This window comes from Saimiri boliviensis, chromosome 1 (assembly GCF_048565385.1).
Source record: "Saimiri boliviensis isolate mSaiBol1 chromosome 1, mSaiBol1.pri, whole genome shotgun sequence".
Taxonomy (NCBI): domain Eukaryota; kingdom Metazoa; phylum Chordata; class Mammalia; order Primates; family Cebidae; genus Saimiri; species Saimiri boliviensis.
Window position 1 is genome coordinate 168,873,414 of NC_133449.1, and position 26,559 is coordinate 168,899,972.

The 26,559-nt window shown below is 40.6% G+C and overlaps 1 protein-coding gene and 1 non-coding gene across 18 annotated transcripts in view; one reads left to right on the forward strand and one right to left on the reverse strand.

Moving 5' to 3' along the window:
- ANKHD1 (ankyrin repeat and KH domain containing 1) overlaps window positions 1-26,559 on the forward strand; it is a 139,487-nt gene that overhangs the window by 100,755 nt on the left and 12,173 nt on the right. For 12 of the 17 annotated variants that reach the window (XM_039462116.2, XM_039462559.2, XM_039462167.2 and 9 more), the window contains 10 exons: window positions 3,753-3,848; window positions 4,312-4,428; window positions 11,628-11,799; window positions 13,794-14,241; window positions 14,720-14,866; window positions 15,661-15,810; window positions 15,990-17,587; window positions 23,261-23,437; window positions 25,238-25,489; window positions 26,002-26,174. In XM_039462116.2, the coding sequence (XP_039318050.1) occupies window positions 3,753-3,848; window positions 4,312-4,428; window positions 11,628-11,799; window positions 13,794-14,241; window positions 14,720-14,866; window positions 15,661-15,810; window positions 15,990-17,587; window positions 23,261-23,437; window positions 25,238-25,489; window positions 26,002-26,174 (3,330 nt within the window). The remainder of the gene's footprint in view (window positions 1-3,752; window positions 3,849-4,311; window positions 4,429-11,627; window positions 11,800-13,793; window positions 14,242-14,719; window positions 14,867-15,660; window positions 15,811-15,989; window positions 17,588-23,260; window positions 23,438-25,237; window positions 25,490-26,001; window positions 26,175-26,559) is intronic. The other 5 variants (XM_039462188.2, XM_003933892.4, XM_039462411.2 and 2 more) reach the window with 3 other exon arrangements.
- Window positions 15,148-15,221, reverse strand: LOC120365742 (small nucleolar RNA SNORD45). Its single transcript, XR_005580610.1, has one exon. It is a non-coding gene; the product is annotated as a small nucleolar RNA SNORD45 (small nucleolar RNA).

Below are 26,559 nucleotides of genomic sequence, written 5' to 3' on the forward strand. Positions count from 1 at the left end.
AAAGATAAGTTGATGTTGGAGAATTGAATATATTTCCATACAAAAATCACTGTTATCTTTCCATTCTTTTTTTTTATTTTTGAGACAGAGTTTCGCTTTTGTTGCCCAGGCTGGAGTACAGTGGCATGATCTCGGCTCACCACAACCTCCGCCTCTTGGGTTCAAGTGATTCTCCTGCCTTAGCCTCCTGAGTAGCTGGGATTTACAGGCATGTGCCACCACACCCAGCTAATTTTTTATTTTTAGTAGAGATGGGGTTTCTCCTTGTTAGTCAGGCTGATCTCCAACTCCCGACCTCAAGTGATCCACCTGCCTTAGCGTCTCAAAGGCTGGGACTACAGGCATGAGCCACTGGGCCCGGCCTTCTTTCCATTCTTTTGTGGCCAAATCTAAGAGCTATGTGGTAGTTCACTATAAGCAACTTGATTGTTAAATCACTTGGTGTCTTGACTATTTGTGATATGATGTTCATAAAATAGAAGATTTAAGGAAATGTATTATATGCAGATGGATTTTTTTCTACCTAAAAAGGTGTAGACTTTCATAAAATGTTACTGTATCGTGTGTGTGTATGTGTGTGTGTGTGTGTGTGTGTATGTGTGTGTGTCAGAGAGAGAGAGAGAGAAACAGGTTCTCACTCTGTCACCTAGGCTGGAGTACAGTGGCATGATCATTGCTCACTATAGCCTCAGCCTCACAGGCTCAAGTGATCCTTCTGCCTCAGCCTCCCAAGTAGCTGGGACCACAGGTGTGCACCACCATGCTCAGATTTTTTTATTTTTATGTTTTGTAGAGATGAGGTCTTGCTATGTTGCCCAGGCTGGTCTCAAACGATCCTCCCATCTCCACCTTCCAAAGTGCTGAGATATGGGTGTGAGCTACCATGCCCAGCCCTCTTATATATATTAAAGTTCACGGCCGGGCACGGTGGCTCAAGCCTGTAATCCCAGCACTTTGGGAGGCCGAGGCGGGTGGATCACGAGGTCAAGAGATCGAGACCATCCTGGTCAACATGGTGAAACCCCGTCTCTCCTAAAAATACAAAAAATCAGCTGGGCATGGTGGCACGTGCCTGTAATCCCAGCTACTCAGGAGGCTGAGGCAGGAGAATTGCCTGAACCCAGGAGGCGGAGGTTGCAGTGAGCCGAGATCGCGCCATCGCACTCCAGCCTGGGTAACAAGCGAAACTCCGTCTCAAAAAAAAAAAAAAAAAAAGTTCACTTATCTGCCATATTTTTAAAAGCCTTCCCATTGCTATAGCTTCCCAAACTATAAACTACTTATTAGAGCCTGTAAAGACCTGCATAATAAGGTTCGTGTCAACCTCTCCAGGCCAGTCAAAATTTGTGATAGTATCCCCCTTTGCTCACTACGTTCTCTAGATACTGGCCTAGAATGCACTAAATTTTCAACTGTCTCGGGGCATTTGCTCACTGGTTTTCTTTTGCTAACATGTTTTCCCTTGCTCTTCACCTAGCTCACCTCTCTACTTGTCCATTAGCTCCAGTTTTACATGTCACTTCTCAAAGAGTTCTTCCCTAACACCTGATCCATAAAAGGTCCCTCTGGTTCTCTTTTTTCTTTTATTTTTTTTATTTTTTTATTTTTTATTATTGCATTTTAGGTGTTGGGGTACATGTGAAGAACATGCAAGATTGTTGCATAGGTACACACATGGCAGTGTGGTTGATGCCTTCCTTCCCCTCACCTGTATCTGTCATTTCTCCCCATGCTGTCTCTTCCTACCTCCCCACCCCCCCATCCCTCCCCCATTTCCCCCCAACGGACCCCTGGTTCTCTTTTTTTTTTTTTTTTTTTTTTGAGACGGAGTTTCGCTCTTGTTACCCTGGCTGGAGTGCAATGGCGCGATCTCGGCTCACCGCAACCTCCGCCTCCTGGGTTCAGGCAATTCTCCTGCCTCAGCCTCCTGAGTAGCTGGGATTACAGGCACGCGCCACCATGTCCAGCTAATTTTTTGTATTTTTAGTAGAGACGGGGTTTCACCATGTTGACCAGGATGGTCTCGATCTCTCGACCTCGTGATCCACCCGCCTCGGCCTCCCAAAGTGCTGGGATTACAGGCTTGAGCCACCGCGCCCGGCCCCCTGGTTCTCTTTTATAGTTGAGTTTTAATTTTCCTTATTCCAATTTGTAATTATATCTTCAAATATATACTTACCATTTTAATGCCTATCTAGCCAACTAGACTGGTAGGTCCATGAGGACAAGAGTCATGACTATCTTTTTCAGCACTGTTTATATACCCAGTTATTTAGCACAGTGCAATTTACATATAGTGAAGTGCATGAATCTTAAGGTATGTGGCTTAATTCGTTTTAATAAATGTATACATACATTTAACTCATACCCCATAAAGATACAAATTATTTCTGTAACCCTAGAAGGTTCCTTCTTGCCCACTTTTAGTCACTTTCCTGCCTCAGAGGCAAGCATTTCTCTGATTTTTATCTCCATTACACTAATTCTTGAGGACGTTTTAGAACCTTAGTAGGAAGAGAAACTATGCAAGTTTGGTTATATTAAAATAGATACACTGGCTGGGCACAGTGGCTCATTTCTGTAATCCCAGCGTTTTGGGAGACCAAGGTGGGTGGATCACCTGAGGTCAGGAGTTCGAGACCAGCCTGGCTGACATGGTGAAACCCCATCCCTACCAAAAACATAAAAATTAGCCGGGCATGGTGGCAGGCGCTATAATCTCGGCTATCCCGTAGGCTGAGGCAGGAGAATTGCTGGAACCCGGGAGGCGGAGGTTGCAGTGAACCAACCTCCAGCACCATTGCACCATTGCCCTCCAGCCTGGGCGACAACAGCGAGACTCTGTCTCAAAAAAAAAAAAAAAAAAAAAGATATGCTTAGAATTGGTTACAAATCTTTCAGCCCTTAATAATGGTGTTTAGAAAGTATTTTTATTTAGATTCAAGTCCTAAGGCTCAGAAAGATGTGATAGTTCATCTTGTTTAGTTAGTGAGGCTTTGAAATTTTAAAAAATCCTTTGTTTTAGGACTTACTTCCCTTTTACACTGAGGTTCATTTTACATTACCAATGTTTGTTTTATTAATAGATTTATTCTAGGAGATACTGTTTTTCTACAAAACCTTTTTCTACTTTCAGTGGAATTAAATTCAGGATAAGTGTCTTCTAGTCCACCATGCATTCCTGAGCACACATTCTTGTATTTATGCTTTTCTGTTTATAAACTGAACACTGATCTTGTTTTTGTAATTTTAATTTTTAAATTTAGTAAATTATCTGGCATTATTAATCTGCCTTTTTATTCTTAAGTTGGTAAGCATACATGCCAAATTTCAAGGGATTCCTTTGTATTTTTTGTTGTTGTGTACTTTTATTTTTATTCTTAAAAATAATATATTTTCGGCCGGGTGCGGTGGCTCAAGCCTGTAATCCCAGCACTTTGGGAGGCCAAAGCAGGCGGATCACAAGGTCAGAAGATCGAGACCATCCTGGACAACATGGTGAAACCCCGTCTCTACTAAAAATACAAAAAATTAGCTGGGCATGGTGGCACGTGCCTGTAATCCCAGCTACTCGGGAGGCTGAGGCAGGAGAATTGCCTGAACCCAGGAGATGGAGGTCGCGGTGAGCCGAGATCGCGCCATTGCACTCCAGCCTGGGTAACAAGAGCGAAACTCCGTCTCAAAAATAATAATAATAATAATAATAATATATTTTCCTGCTACCTTGTCTAAGATTGTTGTACTTCTTACAGGGTCATGTAAAAGTTGTTCAATATTTGGTAAAGGAAGTAAATCAGTTTCCTTCTGATATAGAATGCATGAGATACATAGCAACAATTACAGATAAGGTAAGTTTAATATGCTACTGAAGCACATTTTTGTTCTTTGTGGAGTGATATGCCAAAGTGTGCAGTTAGGAACTTGTTCTTTTTATATGCCGAGAGGTTAGTCACCAGATCTCTTTATGCTTTTGTTTCTCCATTTGCAAAATAGATGGATATAATACTTTTGATAAACTATTTTGAGATTTCTACTGTGGACCATAGTCACAGTGACTACAGCTAAGGTACTAAACTATTAGTCTGATTAGAATGCTTCTTAAGGACATGCAGGTTTTTAGGGAAATGGCACCTTATTTTTGTGAAAGATTGATACATGCCTGGACTCAAAGGATAGCTTAATTTGGTTTAGTGACTTTTCAGTTTGAGTGTTAACCTCTGGACTTTAAAGGTGCTCATCAGCTTAAGTTTTATTTGGCCTCTTTATATTATGTTTCATTATATATTTACATAATTCTGCTGTCCGCTGTAGGAACTATTGAAAAAATGTCATCAATGTGTTGAGACGATTGTGAAGGCTAAAGACCAGCAAGCTGCAGAAGCAAATAAGAATGCAAGTATTCTTTTAAAGGAACTTGATCTGGAAAAGGTGAGTGGGAAAAACAATGTTCTTTTTAGAAATTTTTGAGGCTAGGTGTAATGTCCAGCTCTACAGGGTTCTGTGAGCTGCTCCTGGCTGATGCGGAGATGAGAAATTGCAGAAAAAAAAGACACAAGCCACAGAGATAGAGAAAAGAGTTTGGGCCCAGGGGTCCACTGCTACCCAAATTGGGGAGACCAGCAGTGGCCCCGCGGGACGCTCTCACTTTTATTGAGTTGCAAATCTGGGAAGCAGGGTAGGTAGGGCGTGGCCTTGGTGGTTGGTAACTGGGGGCAGGGTAGATAGGGCATGGCAGTGATAGGGTCAAGCACTTTTTCCATACTTACCAAGAAAGAACTAAAACATTAAGATTTATGTTACTATTACTGATTATCTTTTCTAAGACATAGGAACCAGGTGCAGAAGTAGAACGTAAGAGTGGACATGGGACGTGACCACTGAAGCACAGCATCACATAGAGACAGTTAAGCCCCTGGATGTCTGCGGGCCTACCTGACAGCCGCCAGGCCTTACCACAAGAGCTTGGAGAAGCGGAGTTTTTCCAGACTTCCCCAGGAAAGAGATGTCTTGGCCATTTTGGACATCTCCTTCCCTAGTTGGCTAAACAGCGGGCGCTTTCACAGCGCTGACACTGAGGCACAGCCAAGGCGCCCTCCAGCAGCCCTTATGTGGGCGTGACAGAGAGCTTAAAGCATCTTGCCTTAGTGTCATTCATTTCACAGTGTCACCCCAGGTTCACATTTCTTACCTGATAGGCATTAGTAAAGGAATTAAGATCACCTATGAATAACTAAGATCACATATGAATAACTAATAACTACTATGGTTGTATTTCTAGTTACTTCCTTCTTCATTATTTATATGGAAATAGGCTGAGGCCTTTTGCTCCTGTCTTGGTGCTTATGGGATCTCCCTGCTACAGCTAGGCATGGTAGCTCACACCTGTAATCCCAACAATTTCGGAGGCTGAGGCAGGAGGATCTCTTGAGCCCAGGGATTCAAGACCAATTTGGGCAACATAGTGAGGATGAGAGGTAGGGCTGAACCCAGGAGGCAGAGGTTGCAGTGAGCTGTGATTCTGCCATTGCACTCTAGCCTGGGTGACAGAGTGAGACCTCGTCTCTACAAAAAAAAAAAATTTTAATAAACAGCTGGGTATGGTGGTGCCTGCAGTCCTAACTACTCAGGAGGCTGAAGTGGAAGGATCACTTTGAGTCCAGGAGGTCAAGGCTCCAGTGAGCCATGATTGTACCACTGTAGTCCAGCCTAGACAACAGTTCAAGACTCTGTCTCTACTTTAAAAAAAAAAAAAAAAAGAAAAGAAATTGTCAGATGTCATGGCTCATGCCTGTAATCCCAGCACTTCGGGAGGCTGAGGAGGGTAGATTGCTTGAGCCTCAGAGTTTGAGACCAGCCTGGGCAACATGACAAAACCCCATCTCTACAAAAAACAAAAATTATCCAGGCATGGTGGCAGGCACCTAGAGTCCCAGCTACTTGGGAGGCCTTGCTGGGAGGATGGCTTGAACCCAGGAGGCAGAGGTTGTAGTGAGCTGCGATTGTGCCACTGCACTCTAGCCTGGGTAGCAGAGACCCTGCCTCAGACAAAAAGAAAATCTGCTAGAATAAACTTGTCACCTGTATGACCAATACTCTTAACAATATACGATGCAAAGATAATGGTTAATAGATTCTTGTACCACCATCAGTTTCTTGATTCTGACCTGTCATTCAAAAAAATGTATTTTGAGCCCAAATATAGGTAAGGGACTAGATTTTGAGCAAGATCCCAATTTATGGCTAGGTGCAGTACCTCACACCTGTCATCTCAGCATTTTGGGACGCCTAGGAGGGAGAATGGCTTGAGCTCAGGATTGGAGATCAGGATGGGCCATAGTGAGACTTTATCTCTACTAAAAGTTTAAAAACTTCACTGGGCATGGTGGTGCACACCCATAGTCCCAGCTACTCAGGAGGCTGAGGCGAGAGGATCACTTGGCCCTGGGAGGTTAAGGCTGCAGTGAGCTATGATTTTGGCACTGCACTCCAGCCTGGGTGACAGAGCGAGACCCTGGCACCAAAGGAAAAAAAAAAAAAAAAAAAAAAAAGATCCTGTCTGGGCGCAGTGGCTCATGCCTGTAATCTCAGCACTTTGGGAGGCCAAGGCAGTCGGATCACCTGAGGTTAGGAGTTTAAGACCAGCCTGGCCAACATGGTGAAACCCTATCTCTACTAAAAGTATAAAAATTAGCCGGGCATGGTGGCACACACCTGTAGTCTCAGCTACTCAGGGGGCTGAGGCAGAAGAACTGCTTGAACCCAGGACAAAGAGGTTGCAGTGAGCCAAGACTGCACCACTGCACTCCATCCTGGGTGACAGAGCTAGACTCTGTCTCAAAAAAAAGAAACCTATGTTAACATTGGTCTGCAGAGAAATTTAGTAAAGCATTGGAAATCATTTGTTTATCTTAAAATCTGGGTTACAAGTGATTTATTAGATTCCCAATTAAAGACTGTCTAGTGTCCTAGGATGTGTGGTATAATGGAAAAATTAAAACAAACTAAAACTTTTCCTTTCTGAGACTCAGTCTGCTTACCTCGAAAATGATAGTGTTGATACTGAGTTCAGAAATTATATTGAAAGAAAAAACAAAAAAATAAAAGAAAAAACATTATGATTAAGTAGAGTTATTCTAGGAATGCAAGAGATAGCTTAACATGAAAATATTTTGTTGATGATTAAAGGAAAAGAAAAAGTATGATCATTGAGACATGCTAAAATTTTGACAGCAAATTTTGGTTTAAAAAATTTAGTAAGCTAAAGAGAGAAGAAAATATTGCTTATAATCACAGAGGAGAAAAAAAAGATAACTTACCCATAATAAAAAATGATCATGTGAATAGGCAATTCACAGAAAAAGAAATACAGGCTGGGCATGTGTTGTGGCTCATGCCTGTCATCTTAGTACTTTGGGAGGCTGAGGCAGCAGGATCACTAGAACCAAGGAGTTCAAGACCAGCCTGGGCAACATAGTGGGATCCCGTCTCTACTTTAAAAAAAAAAATGCAGGGCCGGGCGTGGTGGCTCACACATGTAATCCCAGCACTTTGGGAGGCCGAGATGGGTGGATCATGAGGTCAAGAGATCGAGACCATCCTGTTCAACATGGTGAAACCCTGTCTCTACTAAAAATACAAAAAATTAGCTGGGTATGGTGGCGCATGCCTATAATCCCAGCTACTCAGGAGGCTGAGGCAGGAGAATTGCCTGAACCCAGGAGGCGGAGGTTGCGGTGAGCCGAGATCATGCCGTTGCACTCCAGCCTGGGTAACAACAGCGAAACTCTGTCTCAAAAAAAAAACAAAGAAAAATGCAAATAAATAAAAATAAATTCTATAAAGCAGGAAAGAATCATCTCTGTAATAGCTTCTTATTTGTATTTTTACAGCGAGATTTATCAGTCTTTTGTAAGGATCATGATAGCTGCATTTTAGGCACATAAATAGATGCCACATAAATGTTTTTGTTAAATAGCATTAGTGAAATTCACTCCACAGACCACACAATTTACCCATATAAAGTTACATACACACCTACATACAGTCCTAGCACTTTGGGAGGCCGAAGTGGGCAGATCACCTGAGGTCAGGAGTTCGAGACCAGCCTGGCTAACATGGTGAAACCCCATCTCTTTTTTTTTTTTCTTTTTTTTTTAAATGGTCATAGTTAATATTTATTGAGCATTCTCTATATGTCAGGCAATGTTCTAAGTGATTTCATTTTTAAAAAATTTTATTTTATTGCATTTTAGGTTTTGAGGTACATGTGAAGAATATGCAAGATTGTTGCATAGATACATACGTGGCAGTGTGATTTGCTGCCTTCCTCCCCATCATCTATATCTGGCATTTCTCCCCAATTCCCCACCCCCCGCTGTCCCTCCCCTATTTCCCCCCAACAGACCCCAGTGTGTAGTGTTCCCCTCCCTGTGTCCATGTGTTCTCATTGTTCAACACCTGCCTATGAGTGAGAACATGCAGTGTTTGATTTTCTGCTCTTGTGTCAGTTTGCTGAGAATGGTGGTTTCCAGGTTCATCCATGTCCCTACAAAGGACACAAACTCATCGTTTTTGATGGCTGCATAATATTCCATGGTGTGTATGTGCCACATTTTCCCTGTCCAGTCTATCATTGATGGACATTTGGGTTGGTTCCAGGTCTTTGCTATTGTAAACAGTGCTGCAGTGAACATTTGTGTGCACGTGTCCTTATAGCAGAACGATTTATAATCCTTTGAATATATACCCAGTAATGGGATTGCTGGGTCAAATGGAATTTCTATTTCTAGGTCCTTGAGGAATCGCCACACTGTCTTCCACAATGGTTGAATTAATTTACACTCCCACCAACAGTGTAAAAGTGTTCCTGTTTCTCCACATCCTCTCCAGCATCTGTTGTCTCCAGATTTTTTAATGATCGCCATTCTAACTGGCGTGAGATGGTATCTCAAAGTAGTTTTGATTTGCATTTCTCTGATGACCAGTGATGATGAGCATTTTTTCATATGTTTGTTGGCCTCATGTATGTCTTCTTTTGTAAAGCACCTGTTCATATCCTTTGCCCACTTTTGAATGGGCTTGTTTTTTTCTTGTAAATCTGTTTTAGTTCTTTGTAAATTCTGGATATCAGCCCTTTGTCAGATGGGTAAACTGCAAAAACTTTTTCCCATTCATTGGTTGCCGATTCACTCTAATGACTGTTTCTTTTGCCGTGCAGAGGCTCTGGAGTTTGATTAGGTCCCATTTATCTATTTCGGCTTTTGTTGCCAATGCTTTTGATGTTTTAGTCATGAAGTCCTTGCCCACGCCTATGTCCTGGATGGTTTTGCCTAGATTTTCTTCTAGGGTTTTTATGGTGTTAGGTCTTATGTTTAAGTTTTTAATCCATCTGGAGTTAATTTTAGTGTAAGGTGTCAGGAAGGGGTCCAGTTTCTGCTTTCTGCACATGGCTAGCCAGTTTTCCCAACACCATTTATTAAAGAGGGAATCTTTTCCCCATTGCTTGTTTTTGTCAGGGGTGAAACCCCATCTCTACTCAGAATAAAAAAATTAGCCAGGCATGGTAGCACATGCCTGTAATCCCAGCTACCTGGGAGGCTGAGGCAGAAGAATCACTGGAACCTGCCATGCATGCGGAGGCTGCAGTGAGCCAACATCGCACCACTGCACTACAGCCTGGGTGACAGAGCGAGACTCTATCTCTAAAATAAATAAAATAAAATAAAATAATAAAATAGGTTATGTAATTCAGTGGTGTTTAGTATATTCACAGAACTGTACATTTATCAGCACAATTAATTTTGGAACATTATGACTATCGTAAAAAGAAACCCTGTACTACATAGCTATCACATTCCTATTCCCCCTCTGCAATCTCTCTGTCCTAGGTAACTACTAATCTACTTTCTATCTCTATAGATTTGCCAGTTCTGGACTTCTCACATAAATGAAATCATACAATATTTGGTCTTTTGTGTCTGGCTTTTTCACTTGGTGAAATGTTTTCAAAATTCATCTATGTTGTAGCCCAAATGAGTGCTTTATTTCTTTTTATTGCCAAATACAAAAACAATTCTGTTCTCTAGATAGATCATATTTTGTTTATCTGCTTATCAGTTAATGGACATTGGGTTGTTTTCACTTTTTGGCAAGTATAAATAATGCTACTATGAACATAAGTATACAGGTTTTTGTATGAAAATCTTTTTATTTCTCTGGAGTATGTACCTATGAATGGAATTACTGAATCATGCTAGTTCTGTGTTTAACTATTTAAGGCAGTGCCAGACTATTTTCAAAAGTGGCTATATCATTTTACATTCCTACCTGCAGTATATGAAGGTTTCAGTTTCTCTACACCCTCACCAATATTATTATCTGTCTTTTTGATTGTGGCCATCCTAGTGGGTATGAAGTGGATATCTTGTAATTTGGATTTTATTTTCCCTGATAGCTAATTGAACATCTATCTCTTTCTGTGCTTATTGGTCATTTGTATATTTTCTTTGGAGAAATGTCTATTCAGATCCTTTTTCTACTTAAACAAAAATAGCTTTATTGAGGTATGTTTGACAAATAAAAATTTGTGTATATTTGAAGTGTTTAACTTTTTTTTTAAATTAATTTTTTTCTTTTTAGAGACAGGATCTTACTCTGTTGCCAAGGCTTAGTGCAGTGGCATGATTATAGGTCACTGGAGCCTCAAACTCCTGGTCACATGCAGTCCTCCTGCCTCCCAAGTACCTGGGACTATAGGCATAGGTCACCTAAAAAATAATTTGCTTATTTTTTTTATAGAGGTGGGATCTTGCTATGTTGCTCAGGCTGGTCTTAAACTCCTGGGCTCAGGCAGTCTTCCCTCTTCCCTCCTCAGTCTCCCAAAGTGCTTGCTTGTATTACAGGTGTGAGCTACCATACCCAATCTATATATAACTTCATGTTTTCATAATCTGTTTTTTAAATTGATTGTCTTCATTAGTGAGTTAAGGTTTTTTTTTATATATATTGTAGATACAAGTCCTTTACGAGTTGTATGATTTGCAAAAATATTTTTCCCATTTTAAACATGGACTTTTTGCTTGCTTGCTTGCTTTTTTTTTTTTTTTTTTTTTTTTTTTTTTTTTTTTTGAGACAGAGCCTCACTCTGTCTCCCAGGCTGGAGTGTAGTGGTGCAATCTCAGCTCACTGCAACCTCCACCTCCCAGGTTCCCAGGTTCAAGTGATTCTCTTGCCTCAGCCTCTCCATTAGCTGGGACTACAGGTATGTGCCACCACATCCAGCTAATTTTTGTATTTTTAGTAGAGATGGGTTTTGCCATGTTGGCCAGGCTAGTCTCGAACTCTTGACCTCAGGTTATCCACTGGCCTCAGCCTCTCAAAGTGCTGGGATTTTACAGGTGTCAGCCACCACACCCAGCCAACTTTTTACTTTCTTGACGATTCCTTTGAAGTACAAAAGTTTTTAATTTTGATGGTGTCCAGTTTATTTTTTCTTGGTGACATTTATAAATGTGTTTTGAGAGTAACATCCATGGAAATTCCTGTGTATCATAAACAAAAATATCATTTCATTCTTTATTTTACATTACTGCCTTATTGTTAAAATTACAAACCCACTTTATTTGCAGTCAAGAGAAGAGAGCAGAAAGCAGGCTCTTGCCGCTAAAAGAGAGAAAAGAAAAGAAAAGAGAAAAAAGAAAAAAGAGGAACAGAAAAGGAAACAGGAAGAAGATGAAGAAAACAAACCTAAGGAGAATTCAGAACTACCAGAGGATGAAGATGAAGAGAATGATGAATATGGTGAGAAACGAACCACCTGAATTAGTGGTGGTTCTCCTTTGTTTATCAACTTCATTTTGAGTCTTTTTTGCTCTAGTTAACTCTAGTTAAACATTTGATTATTAATCTGAAAAGTGGTTTGCATTGTAAACCAAGCATGTAATTTGAAGAAATTCAGTTGTAATTTAAATCATCTCATAAAACATTGCATGTATGCTAAAAGCAATATAGTAAGAGGTTTGCCAGCTTTTTTCAAGGTTTTCTGTAACTTTTCCTCTCTTGATTAGAAGTACAGTTTCTCAATTTATTTTCAGCTGAGATTCAGGCTCAAGGATACAGAGACCTGAAATGTCAGTAGAGATGGGTTTAGTACTCTCAAAGAGTTGTTTATTGTACTGTCTGGCAGTGCTTATAATAGGCAAATAATTTTGTTCTACTTGAATTCTAATTCTAAAATACTATTTGAAAAATGTCCTAAATTCAAACTATATTGTGGTTTTGGTTAGTTCATGTGACTAGAATTAAGAATATTGCAGTCGGGCGCGGTGGCTCAAGCTTGTAATCCCAGCACTTTGGGAGGCCGAGGCGGGTGGATCACGAGGTCGAGAGATCGAGACCATCCTGGTCAACATGGTGAAACCCCGTCTCTACTAAAAATACAAAAAATTAGCTGGGCATGGTGGCATGTGCCTGTAATCCCAGCTACTCAGGAGGCTGAGGCAGGAGAATTACCTGAACCCAGGAGGCGGAGGTTGCGGTGAGCCGAGATCGTGCCATTGCACTCCAGCCTGGGTAACAAGAGCGAAACTCCGTCTCAAAAAAAATATATATATATTGCTAGTATATATGTCCTATACCACCTCAGACAATAAAATATAATAGTGTATATTTGTTCTGATAACAAATAATAGTAAATATTTATTAGGCTAACAACAGCAAAGATTTTTGTTTGTTTGTTTTGAGACAGAGTCTCCCTCTGCTGCACAGGCTGGAATGCAGTGGCGCAATCTCAACTCACTACAATCTCTGCCTCCCAGGCTCAGGTGATCCTCCCACCTCAGCCTCCCGAGTAGATGGGACCACAGGCACTCACCACTACCCCCTGCTAGTTTTTGCATTTTTTGTAGAAACAAGATTTTGCCATGTTACCCTGGCTGGTCTTGAACTCCTGAGCTCAAGTAATCCACCTGCCTTGGCCTCCCAAAGTGCTGGAATTACAGGCATGAGCCACTGTGCCTGGCCACAGTAAAGATTTCTTTATTTCAGCTGGCTACAATGGCTCACCCTGTAATCCCAGCACTTTGGGAGGCTAAGGCAGGAAGATCATGAGGTCAGGAGTTTCAGACCAGCCTGGCCAAGATGATAAAACCCTGTCTCTACTAAAAATACAAAAATTAGCTTGGCATGGTGGGGTGCACCTGTAGTTTGAGCTATCTGGGAAGCTGAGGCAGGAGAATCGCTTGAACCCAGGAGGTAGAGGTTGCAGTGAACCAAAATTGTGCCACTGCACTCCAGCCTGGGCGACAGAGCAAGACTCCATCTAAAAAAAAAAAAAAAAAAAAAAAAGGATTTTCTTAATGTCTTAGTGAATACTGGTGAAAGGAAAATATGATATTAAAGACAGTTAATATGGCTGGGCATGGTGGCTCACGCCTGTAATCCCAGCACTTTGGGAGGCCAAGGCGGGCGGCATGAGGTCAGATCAAAACCATCCTGGCCAACATGGTGAAATGCTGTCTCTACTGAAAATACAACAAAAATTAGCTGGGCATGGTGGTGCATGCCTGTAGTCCCGGCTACTCAGGATGCTGAGGCGGGAGAATTGCTTGAACCCAGGAAGCGGAGATTGCAGTGAGCCTAAATCGCACCTCTGCACTATAGCCTGGGCAACAATGCGAGACTCCATCTCAAAAGAAAAAAGAAAGGCTGGGTTATTATGAATTATCAAATACATTCTGTCAGAATTTGAGTTCTGTGATTCTCAGTATGACTTTTTTTCTTTTTAATAATTTCAGTGGAGCAAGACGTTCCCATAGAACCTCCTAGTGCAACCACCACCACCACAATTGGAATCTCTGCAACATCTACAACATTTACAAATGTATTTGGGAAAAAAAGGGCCAATGTGGTGACAACTCCCAGCACCAATCGGAAAAATAAGAAGAACAAAACGAAAGAAACCCCTCCTACAGCACATTTAATTTTACCAGAACAACATATGTCTTTAGCACAACAAAAGGCAGATAAAAATAAAATAAATGGAGAACCTAGAGGTGGTGGTACAGGTGGGAATAGTGATTCAGATAACTTGGACAGCACAGATTGCAACAGTGAAAGTAGCAGTGGTGGTAAAAGCCAAGAGTTAAATTTTGTGATGGATGTGAACTCCTCTAAATACCCCTCACTGCTCCTTCATTCCCAAGAAGAAAAGACCAGTACTGCTATTTCCAAAACTCAGACACGGTAAATTTTTCTGATTTGTTAATTCTACCTCCACCTTTCCTTCATGCCTGGCACAGGAATTTGAAGTATATTACCCAAGTACATGTTGTGTTAATTTAAGTCTACCACATTATCTGTCTTCAGTATTCAAAACTGAAATTCACCCATGTCCTCTTCATCATGTGCTAGTTAGGAAATTAGATTATTAGAAATTTTTATAGGATTCAAAGTCTGAAGTTGAAACTATTTGCATGCTTTGATTTTATCTATGTCATTTTTATTGATTATGGTCTAATTTTTGGCATCTGAATCCATTTTAATACTAAAATAAATGATGGGCTCTCTTTGCTGTATTTCTGTTTTTCTGACTTGTTGATTATTTGATATGCCAAAGTTTAATACGAATATTTCAGTGTAACTCTGGCTATAAAGGAATAGTCTCTTGAGTTTCTATCTTAAAACTTATCTTTTATCGTACTTGCTATTTGTCTCTACTTAGACTTGAAGGTGAAGTGAATCCTAATTCCTTGTCAACCAACTACAAGTCAGTGTCATTGCCATTAAGCTCTCCAAACATAAAGCTGAATCTCACTAGCCCTAAAAGGGGTCAGAAAAGAGAAGAAGGGTGGAAAGAAGTTGTACGAAGGTAAATAAAATTAGTTCCATCTTTTTAACTTTCATAAATTTTCTCTTTCTCATGTGAGATGGCTACCTAGTTAATGAATAATTTGAATGTGGTTATTATTTTAAACTGCAGTGCCATACTAAATCTAGAATATGCTAAAGCACAATTAGAAGCAGTGTATACATTTCGCAAGCATATTTTATATGACACAAGAAATTTTGGCTTTTTTGGATAACCTAAGTTGCTTTTTATATAGTTCAAATGTAAAGACTTTCTCTTTCTTTCTTTTTTTATTTCTTTTTTATGTCTTAATTCTAGAACTAAAGTACTAATAATCAACTTTAGATTCAGAATACAAGTCAGCTCATCATTGACCTGAGGCTTTCTTTTTCATTGCTAAGTATTAGCTGTTGATACTGGTTTAAAATGAATAAGCTGGCATAGTTATTCTATGTGGATTTTAATAATATGGTATTCATTATTTTAATTTAGAAAGAGTCAACACATATGGTCATTGCAGTTTAGTTGATGTGTAATATTTTGGGCAGATTTGAATGCTTAGATTGTAAGTGATTTAAATATAATTTTTGTTTTAAATTAGGTTCTCTGAAACTGCAGAGGCAATGTAATTTTTAACTTTACTAAATTCAATACAATAAGAGAAAAGTTTCTAAAATAAAAACTTTTAATAATTTCCTCTTTAGCATTTGAGAAATGTTATTCTACAAAATGTCCATGAACATACTTACTGAGACATCTTTTTTAATAAAGAGACATTTAATTTCATAAGCTTGTATGTATTCTTCATTTTATAGGTCAAAGAAATTGTCTGTTCCAGCCTCAGTGGTGTCAAGGATAATGGGAAGAGGAGGATGCAACATAACTGCAATACAAGATGTTACTGGTGCCCATATTGATGTAGATAAACAAAAAGATAAAAATGGCGAGAGAATGATCACAATAAGGTAATTGTGCAAAATGTATACTGCTAGTTTTGAGTAGAAATTATAAGAAGCATACCTTTGTTTGGTATGCTATAATGAGGAACTTTATTCGATGGTTAAAATTACCTGTTTATTTTGTAATGTTTATTTTTTTAATGTTTTTGGTCTTGTTTCTGTTTTTGTTTTTTAATTTTTCCCAGGGGTGGTACAGAATCAACAAGATATGCTGTTCAACTAATCAATGCTCTTATTCAAGACCCTGCTAAGGAACTGGAAGACTTGATTCCTAAAAATCATATCAGAACACCTGCTAGCACCAAATCTGTTCATGCTAACTTCTCATCTGGAGTAGGTACCACAGCAGCTTCAAGTAAAAATGCATTTCCTTTGGGTGCTCCAGCTCTTGTAACTTCACAGGCAACAACATTATCTACGTTCCAGCCCACTAATAAACTTAATAAGAATGTTCCAACAAATGTACGTTCTTCTTTCCCAGTTTCTCTACCCTTGGCTTATCCTCACCCTCATTTTGCTCTGCTGGCTGCTCAAACTATGCAACAGATTCGGCATCCTCGCTTACCCATGGCCCAGTTTGGAGGAACCTTCTCACCTTCTCCTAACACATGGGGACCGTTCCCAGTGAGACCTGTGAATCCTGGCAACACAAATAGCTCTCCAAAGCATAATAACACAAGCCGTCTACCTAACCAGAATGGGACTGTTTTACCCTCAGAGTCTGCTGGACTAGCTACTGCCAGTTGTCCTATCACTGTCTCTTCTGTAGTTGGTGCCAGTCAGCAACTATGTATGACTAATACCCGGACTCCTTCATCAGTCAGAAAGCAGTTGTTTGCCTGTGTGCCTAAGACGAGTCCTCCAGCAACAGTGATTTCTTCTGTGACAAGCACTTGTAGTTCCTTGCCTTCTGTCTCCTCTGCACCTATCACTAGCGGGCAGGCGCCCACCACATTTTTATCTACAAGTACTTCTCAAGCACAGCTTTCTTCACAAAAGATGGAGTCTTTCTCTGCTGTGCCACCCACCAAAGAGAAAGTGTCCATACAGGACCAGCCCATGGCAAACCTATGCACCCCATCTTCAACTGCAAATAGTTGCAATAACTCTGCCAGCAACACCCCAGGAGCTCCAGAAATTCACCCCTCCAGTAGTCCCACTCCTCCTTCCAGTAACACAAAAGAGGAGGCACAGCCATCCAGTGTGTCTGATGTAAGTCCTACATCAATGCCTTTTGCATCTAACTCAGAACCTGCTCCATTGACTTTGACATCACCCAGAATGGTTGCTGCTGATAATCAGGACACTGGTAATTTACCTCAGTTAGCTGCACCAGCACCTCGAGTTTCTCATCGAATGCAGCCCAGAGGTTCTTTTTACTCCGTGGTACCAAATGCAACTATACATCAGGATCCCCAGTCTATTTTTGTTACAAATCCAGTTCCTTTAACACCACCTCAAGGCCCACCAGCTGCAGTGCAGCTTTCTTCGGCTGTGAACATTATGAATGGTTCTCAGATGCACATAAATCCAACAAATAAATCTTTGCCACCTACATTTGGCCCAGCCACACTTTTCAATCACTTCAGCAGTCTTTTTGATAGTAGTCAAGTGCCAGCTAACCAGGGCTGGGGAGATGGTCCACTGTCCTCACGAGTTGCTGCAGATGCCTCTTTCACTGTTCAGTCAGCGTTCCTTGGACACTTGGAAAACGTGCACCCTGACAACTCTAAAGCACCTGGCTTCAGACCACCTTCCCAGCGAGTTTCTACTAGTCCAGTTGGTAAGTTATTAATTATGCTGCAGCTCACTTCGGAGCTCTTATGCCCTAATCTCACCTTAAGTGAACAAAAAAAAGTAGCAAGAGGTAAATAACTCACATATAATGAGCTGCTTTATATTCTCTCTATGATCTTTCTGTCCCTCATAGTAAGGAAGTTATAACAATGGTGTCAGTCCATTTTCTTGGAATTGGTGTCTATTCATGTTAATAAAAAAGACTCCAGGGATGTTTGAAGGATTCTAAATTTACAGACTTAAAAAAAGAAAATCTGGCCGGGCACGGTGGCTCAAGCCTGTAATCCCAGCACTTTGGGAGGCCGAGACGGGTGGATCACGAGGTCGAGAGATCGAGACCATCCTGGTCAACATGGTGAAACCCCGTCTCTACTAAAAATACAAAAAATTAGCTGGGCATGGTGGCGCGTCCCTGTAATCCCAGCTATTCAGGAGGCTGAGGCAGGAGAATTGCCTGAACCCAGGAGGCGGAGGTTGCGGTGAGCCAGGATCGCGCCATTGCACTCCAGCCTGGGTAACGAGAGAAACTCCATCTCAAAAAAAAAGAAAGAAAGAAAGAAAGAAAATCCTATAATCCCCACACTTTGGGAGGCCAAGGTGGGTGGATCACAAGGTGAAGAGTTTAAGACCAGCCTGGCCAACCTGGTAAAACCCTGTCTCAACTAAAAATACAGAAATTAGCTGGGCTTGGTGGCGCATGCCTGTAATCCCAGTTACTCAGGAGGCTGAGGCAGGAGAATTGCTTGAACCTAGGAGGCAGAGGTTACATTGAGCTGAAATTGTGCCACTGGACTCCAGCCTAGGCAACAGACCGACACTGTCTAAAAAAAAAAAAAAAAACTACAAAAAACATAGTGATTGTTTGCATTTCTTAGATTAAAAAAATCGAAATTGTAAAGGTGTTTAGGCACCAGTCCATAATTTATTTTGTTTAATAGTACTCTATTACCTACTTTAGGTATAGTTATTTGTTTATTTTTTATGTATTTTCTTATTTTTCTTATTTTATTTTATTTTTTGAGACAGGATCTCACTCTGTTTCCCAGGCTGGAGTGCAGTGGTGTAATCTTGGCTCACTATAACCTCCACCTCCTAGGCCCAAGCATTTCTCATACCTCAGCCTCCCAAGTATCTGGGACTATAAGCATGTGCCACCATGCCCAACTAATTTTTTGTATTTTTAGTAGAGAAAGGGTTTCACCATGTTGCCCAGGCTGGTCTAGAACTCCTGAGCTCAGGCAATCCTCCCGCCTTGGCCTTCCAAAGTGCTAGGATTACAGGCGTGAGCCACCGCACCTGGCCTAGATATAGCTGTTTGAAGAGACCCAGTCATTTATAGGCTCTTATTTTTGAAAGACCAACATAGATTTAGCTATTGCTTCTTTGAAATTATAAATTAGCTGCCGAGGCTTTATGAGAAAGATATAGATAGATTTGAGGTCAGTTTTGGCTTGGAGATATTTGGAGAACCAGAATCTATTTTTCATAGTTTAGAAGCCAAAATTTAGTCTAATCTGCACTGTTCTGAAAAATGCGGCTGATCCGGAACGTGGAACTCTATTGCCTCTTAGCATTTCTGTTCCATTTGGAAAACTCCCCCTTAGTCCATGCCACCTTGTTGCTAATTATTTGTGAATTATGGATATGCCATAGCCTTAGCTTTCATTTCAGATAAGTTTCCATTTACTTCTCTTTTCAGGAAAACATAGCTGTTATGTTATATTTCAAATAGAAATAGAAACCTGCATATGACTATCTATGGTCCAAAATATTCTCTAGAATTTTTTCTCTTCCTCTCTGTAAATAGACATCTATTATGACTTTTCATTAGGGGAAACTAGTGTAGACTTTGAGAAGCCCCAGGGTGAAAGAAGAGCTCATTTCCAGTACCCAGGATGTGATAGAGAGCATTAATCCTTGAGTTTCCTTCTAGGGCCTGGGATTAATAAGCTTAGCCCCATTTCTTAACTGCTTGTATGGTTTGTTTTGTTGGTGCTCTTTTCATGAATATAGTTTACTTTCCTAGCTTTCAAGTAAGAAGTAGTAATACTGACCAAGCATGGTGACTCATGCCTATAATCCTAGCACTTTGGGAAGCTGAGGCGAGTGGTTTACATGAGGTCAGGAGTTTGAGACCACCCTGGCCAACATGTTGTGAAACCCCTTCTCTACTAAAAATATAAAAATTAGCCAGGCATAGTGGTGCACATCTATAGTCCCAGGTACTTGGGAGGCTGAGGCACAAGAATCACTTGAACCCAGAGGACAGAGGTTGCAGTAAGCTGAAATCATGCCACAGCACTCCAGCCTGTATGAAAGAGCGAGAATATTTTTTTTTTAAAAAAGTAATACTTAAGAAGATGGGAAAAGATATAGAGAAATTGAAACCATCATACACTGTAGATAGGAATGTGAAATCGTAGATCTGTTTTGGAAAAACAGTTTCACAGTTCCTCAGAAGTTAAACATAAGAGTGATCATATGAACCTGTAATTCTTCTCCTAGGGAGGACATATGTCTGTACAAAAACTGGCACACTAATGTTCATAGCAGCATTATTCATAATAGCCAAAATGTAGAAACAAATGAATGTTCATTGACTGACAAGCAGATAAACAAAATGTAGTTTATCTGTAAAACATAATATTTTGTATTTGGTATAAAGAGAAATAAAGTACTGATTCATGCTATAACTTGGATGAACTTTGAAAACATTTTGCTAAATGAAAGAAGCCAGTCACAAAAGATCAAATATTTATTTTATGATTCTATTTATGTGAAACATCCAGATTAGCAAATCCATAGAGACAGAAAGTAGATTGGTGGTTACCTAGGATGGATGGATGATTGGAAGATGGGTAGCTTACGGGTGCAGAGTTTCTATTTTCGGGGGAAGAGCGGGGGACAGGACCTCACTCTGTTGCCCTGGCATGATCATGGTTCACTGCAGCCCCAACCTCCTGGGCTTCAAGCAGTTTTTCTACCTTGGCCTCCCAAAGTGATGGCATTGCAGGTGTGAGCTGCCACGCCCGGCTTCAGAGTTTATTTTTAGGATAATGGAAATGTTCTAAAATTGATTGTGGTCATGAATGCACAATTCTGTGAATATACTAAAAGCTACTGAATTGTATAACTTTAAATGAGTAAATTGTATGGTTTATTAATTAAATCTCAGTAAAGCTGTTAAAAAGTACATTTATATGGCATCTACATTTATGTCCCTAAAATGCACATCATGTTCTTTAAAAGCTATCATGATCGGCTGGGCACGGTGGCTCATGCCTGTAATCCCAGCACTTTGGGAGGTTGAGTGGGGTGGATCACTTGAAGTCAGGAGTTCAAAACCAGCCTGACCAAAATGGTGGAATGCCATCTCTACCAAAAATGCAAAATTTAGCCGGGCGTGGTGGCGGGTGCCTGTAATCCCAGTGACTCAGGAGGCTGAGGCAGGAGAATCACTTGAACATGGGTGGCAGAGGTTGCAGTGAGCCAAGATTGTGCCACTGCACTCCAGCCTGGGCAACAGAGTGAGACTCTGTTTCCCAAAAAAAAAAAAAAAAAAAAGCTATCATGATCTTTACAAAAGACTGACGATTTCACTGTAAAAATACTGGCAGTGGCCAGATATGGTGGCTCACACCTGTAATTTGAGCACTTTGGAAGGCCAACTCAGGGGAATCATTTGAACCCAGGAGTTCAAAACCACCCTAGGCAGCATAGTGGGACCCCATCTCTATAAAAAAATAAATTTTAAAAATGAGGGCCAGGTGCGGTGGCTCGGATCACACCTGTAAGGGCAGATCACAAGGTCAGGAGTACAAGACCAGCCTGGCCAACATAGTGAAACCCTGTCTCTACTAAAAATACAAAAATTAGCCAGGCATGGTGGTACATGCCTGTAGTCCCAGCTATTCAGGAGGTTGAGGCAGGAGAATCACTGGAACCCAGGAGGCAGAGGTTGCAGTGAGCCGAGATCACATCATTGCACTCCAGCCTGGGTGACAGAGAGACTCCGTCTCAAAAAAAAAAAAAAAAAAAAGCTCAGTGTGGTGGCACACGCTGTAGTCCAAGCTACTCGGGCCTAGGCAGGAGGATCGCTTGAGCCCAGAGGTCCAGGCTGCATTGTAGCCTGAGTGACAAACCAAGACCCTGTCTTAAAAAAAAAAAAAAAGGTATTATGGAAATGATTCCTTTTCATTAAAAAAAGAAAGTAATGATTCATTTCCTACTTTATGGACTTTTAAAAGCCATATTCAGAATTCTCACTGCTTCTAGGTTTGGCTAACATCTACTTTGGTTAGCACTAGAAAATTTAATTTTTTTTACAGGAAAGCACAAGGTAATCATTGCCTGCCATTGCCTACAACAATAATGAAAGTCTGAAATAGGCCGGGCGCGGTGGCTCAAGCCTGTAATCCCAGCACTTTGGGAGGCCGAGGCGGGTGGATCACAAGGTCGAGAGATCGAGACCATCCTGGTCAACATGGTGAAACCCCGTCTCTACTAAAAATACAAAAAAATTAGCTGGGCATGGTGGCACGTGCCTGTAATCCCAGCTACTCAGGAGGCTGAGGCAGGAGAATTGCCTGAACCCAGGAGGCGGAGGTTGCGGTGAGCCGAGATCGCGCCATTGCACTCCAGCCTGGGTAACAAGAGCGAAACTCCGTCTCAAAAAAAAAAAAAAAAAAAGAAAGTCTGAAATAAGTAGGAAATTCATTAAGTTACCCACATGTCCAGAGTAGGCAAATCTATAAGAGAAAGAAAGATTGCTTAGAAATGGAAATATGAGGGTGAGGGGCTAGTGAATGATAATTCTGTGAATATACTAAAATCCATTGAATTGTAATATGCTTTAAATGGGTGAATTATATAGTATGTGAATTATAACTTAAAATCATATTTTTTAATGATGGGGAAATCAAACTCTGAAAATAAGACCTGCCTGAAAGAAATTTTGACAGTTGATATTGATATTGACAACTTTTTCCTGAAATATGAAACCATAATCGTGTTCCGTACCCTCGTCCTCTTTTCCTAATAGATTCTCCAGAGAAAGCAATGGAATTTGTGGAGATGGCTAAGTTCCGATTTATACAAACTAGATAGAAACTTTGATATAGTTTGCAACTGTTATTTTTTATCAGATAAAATACTGAAATTATCTTCAGTAGTATGTTATTCCTCCTTGTGAAGAAGGAAATATTGGTAGGTTTTGTTACTCATCTTCTATAGGAAGTGACTATAGTTATATAGATGAAAAGCTCTACTTTGAGATTGACTACAAAAGGGAATGCAGAAGTTATTGTTGGGTGCCACTTAGTTAGAACATACTCTCATTTCATATCCCCCCCCAGTTAAAAGCTTTGAGATTCATTTAGAACATTACTCCAGGTGACTGACATTCTTAAACATTGAGCCCATTTTTCTGTATCTAGTGCTATTTGGCAATATTCTTCTGCGATGTAAGAAAAAAATGGATTTGGCCATACAGTATCACATGGATGGATGATTTTTGCTGTGGGCTACAAAAATGAGCCACATGCTATCTTTTATTTATTTGTTTGGTTATTTTTACAGCTTATCTCACCTTGGTGGAAATCTTGGGCTTTCGATTTTAAAGTTTTGGCTAATTAGATGTCTTGGACCTGTTTTATTTCAGGGTTACCATCCATTGACCCATCAGGCAGCTCCCCATCTTCCTCTTCTGCTCCTCTGACAAGTTTTTCCGGCATACCAGGAACAAGGGTTTTCCTGCAAGGGCCAGCTCCTGTTGGGACTCCTAGTTTCAACAGACAACATTTTTCTCCCCATCCTTGGACAAGCGCCTCAAACTCATGTAGGAATCCTGGAGGAACTCTTCTCAAAGAGTTTTGAATAAGTTATTAAATCATTTATTTCAGTTAAAACACCATATAAATTTAGTAAACTAAATGGTATACAGATGCCCAAGGTTTGTTCTGTGATCATGTGAAAAAATTGTCAGTCATTTGTAGTATAGAAAACTTGAGAATGGTCAAATTATTCTTTCAAGCTAAAAATGTTTTACCCTAGGACTTGGATCAAGAAAAGAGGTACTAGGTTGTGTGCAGTGGCTAACACCTGTAATCCAGCACTTTGGGAGGCCTAGGAAAAAGGATTGCTTGAGCCCAGCAGTTGGAAACCAGCCTGGGCAACAAAGTGAGACCTTGTCTCTATTTAAAAAAAAAAAAAAAAAAGATGTATTACAAGTAGTTTTACAAAAGGACCCTTTGGAAGTGGTGTTGTGAAATTATTTCTTAAATCTGTAAAGAAGTTAAATTTATGTATATGGTTAGCTTGGTGTGATTTCTCATATGTTTTTACATTTTATGAAACGGTATTGCCTTTTATAAGTTAAAGTATTCCTTTGTTTTTTTGATTGATTGATTGAGACAGTGTCTCACTCTGTCTCCCAGGCTGGAGGACAGTGGTGTGATCTTGGCTCACTGTAGCTTCCACCTCCCAGGTTCAAGCGATTCTCTTGCCTCAGCCTCCTGAGCAGTTGGGATTACAAGTTCCTGCCACCATGCCTGCCTAATTTTTGTATTTTTAGTATTCACCACGTTGGCCAGGCTGGTCTCGAACTGCTAACCTTGGGTGATCCACCCATCTCAACCTCCCAAAGTGCTGGGATTACAGTCATGAGCCACCACGCCTGGCCCCTTTATTCTATTTGTTTCAATGTTTAGAACAAATGAAGCATATGGAATTGAACAGAATTGAATTTTTTTTTTTTTTTTTTTTAATGAGCATCATGAGGTATTCAGTGAGTATTGACTTTTTTGACAAGGAAAATTACCCAGACCACCCAAGAGTTCCATTAAGAAACAAAGCTGTGAATCAAAATAATGTAATGCTTTGCTAATACATTTGACCTTACTTCCTTATGGAAAAAAAAGGGCTATAGAAAGGGAAAAAAGAAAAAACTAACAAGTATAGAGGGTCACCAGATGTTTTCTAGAAAATATGCTAGGTATTGTCCAAATATTGCCACATTTTAGTTAATTTTAAAATGTGACAAAATGTGTTTTGAGAAGATTATTTAGAGGGAGAATAAAAGCAAATGTGGCTGGACGTGGTGGCTCACGCCTGTAATCCCAGCACTTTGGGAGGCCGAGGCGGGTGGATCACAAGGTCAAGAGATCGAGACCATCCTGGTCAACATGGTGAAACCCCGTCTCTACTAAAAATACAGAAAATTAGCTGGGCATGGTGGCGCGTGCTTGTAATCCCAGCTACTCAGGAGGCTGAGGCAGGAGAATTGCCTGAACCCAGGAGGCGGAGGTTGCAGTGAGCTGAGATCGCGCCACTGCACTCCAGCCTGGGTAACAAGAGTGAAACTCCATCTCAAAAAAAAAAAAAAGCAAATGTGGCCCACTCCCTTTCTAGCATTGTTTAGTTCAATTGGGAAAACATTTTTTAGACTACTGTTTTATACTTACTATAGGCAGAAGTAACATAGAATAATGTTTATAGAAATTGTTTTATTTAAATGTTCTTTTAAAATGAAATTTTTCTTTACAGAACCTACGTGTGGAATAGATGTTTCCAACAAGGTTTCTCATATTCTTAATAGTTTTTATATGTATAAAACAATAGAGAAATATTTTGCCACCAGGTGACTCTCCTATTCCATCTGTTTCTTCGGGATCATCTTCACCTCTTTCAGCCACTTCTGCGCCACCAACGTTGGGCCAACCAAAAGGAAGCAGTGCCAGTCAGGATCGAAAGATACCTCCCCCGATTGGAACAGAGAGACTGGCCCGGATTCGGCAAGGAGGGTCTGTTGCACAAGCCCCGGTGGGGACCAGTTTTGTCGCTCCCGTTGGACACAGTGGAATCTGGTCATTTGGTGTAAATGCTGTGTCAGGTATAATTGCCTTGCTCTCTCTCTCTCTGGAAGGATATCTTAAGTAAGTTGTAGGTTTGCCATTAAAATTTAGTTCCTTAGAAAAACAAACAAAAAAACTTAGTTCCTGTGTTTAACATTCAATCAGGGAAGGGTGTTTATACCTTTGAGGAGTTCAGTCCAATCTCAGAGTCTGGAATGTTGGTTGAGGTAATATAAAGAGTTGACCAAAAACAAAAGATTCAAAGTGTGTGTCCTTTCTCTCTTAGGTAATCATTTGAGTTCTTTCAGAGAGCACTTAATCTTTTGAAAGACAGGGTAAAGTGGAGTATTCAGAGGACTTTACCTGGTTTTTCAGGAACTGTTTTTTTGTTTTTTGTTTTTCTTGGCTTGCAAAACTGTGATAAACATGCTCTGAGCTCTTCAGAGGAAAGGTTTTAATTACATTTGGTAATAACAGTGGTAATGTTTTATTGTTTTTTATTGTTTTATCCAAACAAATATCAAACTTTGTTTTCAATTATTCTTTCCAGAAGGCTTATCAGGTTGGTCGCAATCTGTGATGGGGAACCATCCAATGCATCAGTTATCAGACCCAAGCACATTCTCCCAACATCAACCAATGGAGAGAGATGATTCTGGAATGGTAGCCCCCTCTAACATTTTTCATCAGCCTATGGCAAGCGGTTTTGTGGATTTTTCTAAAGTGAGTTGACAAACAACACTGTAACTTGTTTCTTTGTCAGCCAGTGTAGTCACATGTTAAGGGATACTTTGTATTGAAATAATGCTCCCTTTTGTTTCTGTGGCTTTGCCAGATCTTTTGCTCAATTTCAAGAATGGGTAGCATCCACAGTCATTTGTCCTGAAGATGTCCCCATCTCCCGAAAACATCTGAGGGATTTGAGTTTTGCTGCTTTGCGTTCTGCTGCCACAGCTTTGAGGGAGCCCTCTACCCCTCTTAAAAGCTGGCTATGCAGGCACAGTGGCTCGCACCTGTAATCCCAGCACTTTGGGAGGCCAAGGCGGGCAGATCATGAGATCAGGAGATCAAGATCATCTTGGCTAACATGGTGAAAATTCGTCTCTAC